The 6,356-nt window shown below is 45.8% G+C and overlaps 1 protein-coding gene across 1 annotated transcript in view; it reads right to left on the bottom strand.

The window, feature by feature from the left end:
- Window positions 1-5,573, bottom strand: part of NINJ2 (ninjurin 2) — a 95,811-nt gene extending 90,238 nt beyond the window's left edge. The window contains 2 exon segments of the mRNA XM_017858605.1: window positions 5,279-5,329; window positions 5,331-5,573. Of these exon segments, the coding sequence (XP_017714094.1) occupies window positions 5,279-5,329; window positions 5,331-5,450 (171 nt within the window). The 5' untranslated portion in view covers window positions 5,451-5,573.
- Window positions 5,574-6,356: the final 783 nt, after the last annotated feature.

Raw genomic sequence — 6,356 nt, 5'->3', positions numbered from 1 at the left:
TAAATAAATACGTTTATAAATAAATATAAAATAAATAGAGAGATAGATATTCCATGTTTATGGATAAGAGGACTCACTATAGATTCAAACAATCTCAATCAAAATCTGTTGTGAATATCAACAAACTAATTGTATAGTTAGTTTATATAGACGAGCAAAAGACCCGCCGGGCGCGGTGGCTCAAGCCTGTAATCCCAGCACTTTGGGAAGCTGAGGCGGGTGGATCACGAGGTCAAGAGATCGAGACCATCCTGGCCAACATTGTGAAACCCTGTCTCTACTAAAAGATACAAAAAATTAGCCGGGCGTGGTGGTGGGCGCCTGTAATCCCAGCTACTCGAGAGGCTGAGGCAGGAGAATCACTTGAACCTGGGAGGCGGAGCTTGCAGTGAGCTGAGATCAGACCACTGCACTCCAGCCTGGGCGACAGAGCGAGACTCTGTCTCAAAAAATAAAAATTAAAAAAAAAAAACCACTACATATGGGCAAAACACCTGAACAGACACCTCACTAAAGAAGATGCAAAGGTAGCAGATAAGCATATGAGAAGATTCTCCACATCTTATGTCACTAGGGAAATGCAAATTAAAACAAAAATGGGATATCACTGCACAGCTGCTAGAATGGCCAACATCCAGAACACTGACAATAGCAAATGCTGAGGAGAATGTGGAGCACCCATTCATTGCTGGTGGGAATGCAAAACAGCATAGCCATTTTGGAAGACAGTTTGGCAGTTTCTTCCAAAACTCAACATACTCTTACCATATGATCCAGGAATTGCAATCCATAGTGTCTTCCCAAATGAATTCAAAATTTATGTTTACACAAAAACCTACACAGCCTTTTTTTTTTTTTTTGAGACAGAGTCTCACTCTGTTGCCCAGGCTAGAGTGCAGTGGCGTGATCTCAACTGACTGCAACCTCCGTCTCCCGGGTTCAAGCGATTCTCCTGCCTCAGCCTCCCAAGTAGTTGGGATTACAGGCACCTGCCACCACGCTCGGCTAATTTTTGTATTTTTAGTAGAGGTGGGGTTTCACCATGTTAGCGATAGCCAGGCTGGTCTTGAACTCCTGACCTCAAGTGATCCACCCGCCTCAGCCTCCCAAAGTGCTGGGATTACAGGTGTGAGCCACTGCGCCCAGCCAGAGTGGCTTTATACAGAATGATACATAATGCCAAAACGTGGAAGCAACCAAGATGTCCTTCGGTAGGCGAATAAATAAATAAACAGTCGTACGTCCAGACACTGGAATATTATTCAGTGCTGAAAAGAAATGAGCTATCAAGCCATGAAAAGACATGGAGGAAACTTAAATGCCATGACTGAGTGAGAGAAGCCAATCTGAAAAGGCCACATATTGTCTGATTCCAACTACATGACACTCTGGAAAAGGCAAAACAGAAAGTCAGCCATTGCTAGGGGTTGAGAGGGGAAGAAGCATGAACAGGCAGAATGCAGAGGACTTTTAGGGCAGTGAAACTTCTCTAGTATACTATACAATAGTTGTGGAAACATGTTATTACGCATAGAATGTTTAACGCCAAGAGTGAACCCTCATGCAAACTGTAGACTTTGGGTCATAATGATGTGTCAGTGTAAGGCTCATCAGTTGTAAAAAAAAATGTACCATTTTGGTGGAGGAAGTTGATAATGGGGAGTCTATGCATGTAGGGTGAGGGGCTATATGGGAGATCTCTGTGTCTTCCTTCTCAATTTTGCCATGAACCTAAAACTGCTATTATATATATAACTGCTATTATATAGATATCATATATAACTGCTTATATATATATATATGTCTTTAAAAGCAAAACAAACAAAAATACTCCCAGAGTACTTTGTCTGTAGACCTTCTTCTATTCATAAGTATTTTTACCTCCACTCCCATCTCTTTCTATCTGTATCTTGCTATACTTAACCTGAGCTATACTGAATTTGCATTCGGTATGGACAAGTCTTAGTTCCTCTTTTAGCAGATCATCTTCACATTTCCATCAACATGCAGCACAGGAAGAAAAAAAGGACCCAAGAACTGAATCTGTCTGGGGAACCTGGACGCCCAAGAGGAGTTCCATTTTGAGAAGGAGCCAGGCTAGGAGCTTAAACTCTGTACTTGGGGACAGGGTTGCAACGCTGGCTCAGAGGGGAAGAAAGGGATCATCCTCAACCCTTCCTTTCATACGTCCAGACTTCCTTTCATACGTCCTTTCATACGTCCAGGGAGATGAGCAGTCTTAGCTCCCTGGCAGGGCTACCAGTGAAGGCAGGGAGAAGGGCAGAGGCTTGGAGGCCACAGCCACAGGCTGTAGAAAAAAAGGAGCAGCTCCAGGCATCCAGCTGGTGGAGGCCACCTGCTCTGAGTGCTGTGTGCCACTCTTCACAGCCAGCTGTGCTGCTGCTACCCATCCCAGTCTCACAGGTCCTGACCTGGAGACACATCTGCAACATTGATTATGGAGGCTCAAGTTAATGTTATTTTAGGCTGGTCTCGAACCCCTGACCTCATGATCTGCCCGCCTCGGACTCCCAAAGTGCTGGGGTTACAGGCATGAGCCACCTAGCCCGGCCCTGTTATGCTCTTTCTAATGGATACTAAAACTATAAAGATGGTCAGCCATGGTGGCTCACACCTGTAATCCCAGCACTTTGGGAAGCGAGGCTTTTGGATCATTTGAGGTCAGGAGTGCGAGACTAGTCTGGCCAATATGGTGAAACTCTGTCTCTACTAAGAGTACAAAAATTAGCCGGGTGTGGTGGTACATGCCTGTAACCCCAGCTATTTGGGAGGCTGAGGCAGGAGAATCACTTGAACCCGGGAGGCGGAGGTTGCAGTGAGCTGAGATCGCGCCACTACACTCCACCCTGGGTGACAGAGTGAGACTCCGTCTCAAAAAAAAAAAAAAAAATCTGTAAAAATAAACATTATAATAAAAAGTTGTCAGCCATTGATAGTACCTTTACTACCCATTGGTGATCATTGTACCACATTTTGGGGAAACATTGTTTCAACTAAAGAGTGTTACTGTTTTCTTTTTAGAGACAGGGTCTGGCTCTGCTGCCCAGGCTGGAGTGCAATGACATGATTGTAGATTACTGCAACCTTGAACTCCTGGCTTCGAACAATCCTCCCACCTCAGCCTCCCGAGTAGCTGGGACTACAGGTGCACACCACCATGCCCAGCTAATCACTTTTAAATTTTTAATAGAGCTAGGGTCTTGCTATGTTGCCCAGACTGGTCTCTAGCTCTTGAGCTCAAGTGATCCTCCTGCCTCGGCCTCTGAAATGCTAGGATTACAGGCTTAGGCCACTGTGCCCAGCCAAAAGTGGACAAGAAATTGTAGAAAATAATGGATAATCTTCTGACCAAAGGAAAATGTGAGTTAGATACAAGAATTAAATAGCATATTAGAAGAGACTGAATGACAAATGAAAAGAAAGGCACACTAACACCTTCGTTACCTGCTAGAGATAGAGACATGCATCAAGCCTAGTCAGTCATTTCCTTCTCCTTCCTCCCACCACCTCTTTCCTTCTGAACCTCTGGTTCAGATGCAAAGTCCTTAGTCTGTAACTCTAGATTGTTCAACCCATTAACACACAAGAAAGTTGCTCTTCTGAGAATAATAAGCAGCAACACAGTTTCCTTAACAACCAAGGATCTTATAGAGGCAAGAACTAGAAGTAAGAAGAAAGCACACACCAGGGACAGAAGACATGGACTGGAGGTCTTGGGCCAGTTAAGTGACCTTATTCCTATCTCAGAGCCTCTCCAACTCATGGCTTCCTTAACTCATTCATTTAACAAATGTTTTCTAAAGCACTTAGTGTGTACCAAGAGTTGCCTCATGCACGAGGGCTACAGCAGTGAATAAAACAGGGGAGGCCCTGATCTCAGAGATCTTGTGTCCTAGTGAGAGTGACAGGCAATACATACTAAATAAATAAGCAATGTAACTTTAGGTGGTGAGCAGTGCTGTGAAAGAAATTAAACAAATGATAAAGACAAATTGGGGAGGAGGCATCCTGTAAAGAGGTTGGTCAGAGGAGGTCTCCCTGGGGAAGTAGCATTTGAGCTGAGACCTGAATGTACTAGGAAGGGCCAGTCAGCAGATAAGCCAGGGAAAGAAGGTTCCAGACAGAGGGACCAGCAAGCCTCGCGGTGGGACCGCTGTCGGGGCTGGCTGCCAATCCAGGAGAACAACATTGGGTATGCAGTTGTACTTGGTGAATGGTTTTGATACAGCACACCAAGCAGTCCTGCAAGTTCCCTGGTGGTGTCTCAACGGTGGAGGGGCCAAGGACAGAGACTCTGCCAGACTCACGCCTCCCTGCCCAAAACACACACAGAGAACGAGAGAGAGAGACGCATGCACATACTCTGCTTCAACAAAACAGCTCTTCTTTAATCTGAAGTCTATATTGGGTGGCTGCTTAAGATTTTGTTCAAGGACCAGGTTCAGGGATCAGAAATTCTTGATCTCAAAAGTCCTTTTTCACACTTTGTTTGATTCTCTGAAATGTTACACAGCAGTTACAGCAGTGGTCATAGAAGGGTTGATTCTATTCTACCCGTTGACAGGGAGTCAGGGAGTGCAGCTCCCAGCAATCTGGCTCTCCTCTCACCGTAACATCCCACCCCTCTCCCCTCCAGTGGTGGACTGGAACCTCTGATGCCTTCCAAGCCCATTCCAGCTAGAGAAGGACACACATCTCTGCCTCTTCCTAGGAGATTAGACTGATTTCCCTTCCCTGCACTGTCCGAATGAGACGCTTTCTGTCCTACACAGTAGAGCTTTGTGAAGATAGCCGAGAAACGGCTCAAGTTTTTTCCAACCTGTAAAATGCAAAGTTGGCCAGCTGCCTCTCTTCCTAGCCTCAAAACTCATATCTTTCCTGTCTCCAAAGAACTGCCCGGCAGCTCTGAGAGACGTCTCTACTGTCCTGGGGCTTGGGGAAAGCACTGCTCAGAATGTGAAATCATTTTCTGGTAATACGGATCTAATTAGCTCTTTGACTGACAAGAGGAAGCAGAGGCCAAAAGGCATTTAACCAATCTGTTTTTCAGATATTTCAAAGCAAGTGAAGAACCAGACAGGGAAATGGAGAGAAAGAGAAAATAAAGAGACAAAGCCTAGGGAGCATTTGGAGAAGGGGCAAGTAAGAAAGAGAACGGGGAGGGAGACTATCAAGTGACTAAAGTATCAACCCTCTGTTCTTCCAGCTTCACCTCTACTCCCAATTTCCCCTCTGCTCTCTTCCAGAGAGAACTTACTTGAAGGTTGATGATTTCTCTTTCTGATTCCATCTCACTGTCCTCAAGTCCCCTTCACACGCACCGGGTGCCGGGAACAGACTGCGTGGGCTCCTCCAGGCTCTGCTGTCTGAGTCTCTGCGGCTTTCTTGGGATGGGAGAGAGCACACAGCTGGCGGGACAGACCTGCCATTCATCCCTCTGATGTGGGATGCCCGTCTTGGCTGCAGCCCCTGGGGGAGGTGTACACAGGCACACGCGTGTGAGTGTGTGTGTGCACATGCGTGTGCTCCAGGAGGTGGCACCTGGCACACTGAGAGGTGGCCTTCTGAGTTGGTAGTGACGGCGTCATTTTCACCAGTGGCTCCGGTGACCTTCCAGTCCCAGCGGAGCCCTCTGAAGTCACCAGCCTGCTTTCAGCTAGGAGCTTTACGACTGGCAAAGAAATCCTGCATATTTATCAAGGAAATTGAAAAACAGCCTGAGGACAACGCTATCTGACTTCACTGCTGAGTGGGGTCCCCAGTTCCCACGGGTGGGGTGACCTCCAGCACAATCTCAATACTGAGGCATTGGGATTTCCGTTGTTCTTTGCTTTGTTCCCTATATCCCTGAAAGTTTTTTAAAAAATTGTAGTTTACCTAATAGGCTCCAAAGCATAGGCTGTATTCTACAAAGTGAGTAAACAATATGTTTTTACTGACAAATTGTTTGATTCCTTCAACTCCTCCCTTGATTAGCCATAGAGGGAGCAGGGAGAAGTTGCACCTTCGAAGCCTGTTTATGCAAGTAGCAGTATTCTCCCTAGGTTTAAAATAAAATTACCAGGGGCGAGTCTTTTTTTAGAACGTTTCTTTTTTTTCCTCTCCTGTTTACCTTAGAACCCAAAACTCTTCTGGCTTGTTCCTGAAGCAAGGTTTAGACACAAGCTTGTGCACGTGTGGGTGTGGGGATGTCCGTAGACGTGCATGGCAGGGTGTTAACCTGTAATCCAATTCAGGGCTTAAAGAGGTGCGGGCGGGAGGAAGACAGGCAGAGTCACACGTTTACTCTCACCACATTCAAATGTTAAAAAAAAAAAAAAAAAAAAAAAAAAAAA

Source organism: Rhinopithecus bieti, unplaced genomic scaffold, assembly GCF_001698545.2.
Source record: "Rhinopithecus bieti isolate Rb0 unplaced genomic scaffold, ASM169854v2 scaffold_45617, whole genome shotgun sequence".
Classification (NCBI taxonomy): Eukaryota; Metazoa; Chordata; class Mammalia; order Primates; family Cercopithecidae; genus Rhinopithecus; species Rhinopithecus bieti.
This window is presented reverse-complemented; position numbering and strand designations above follow the sequence as displayed.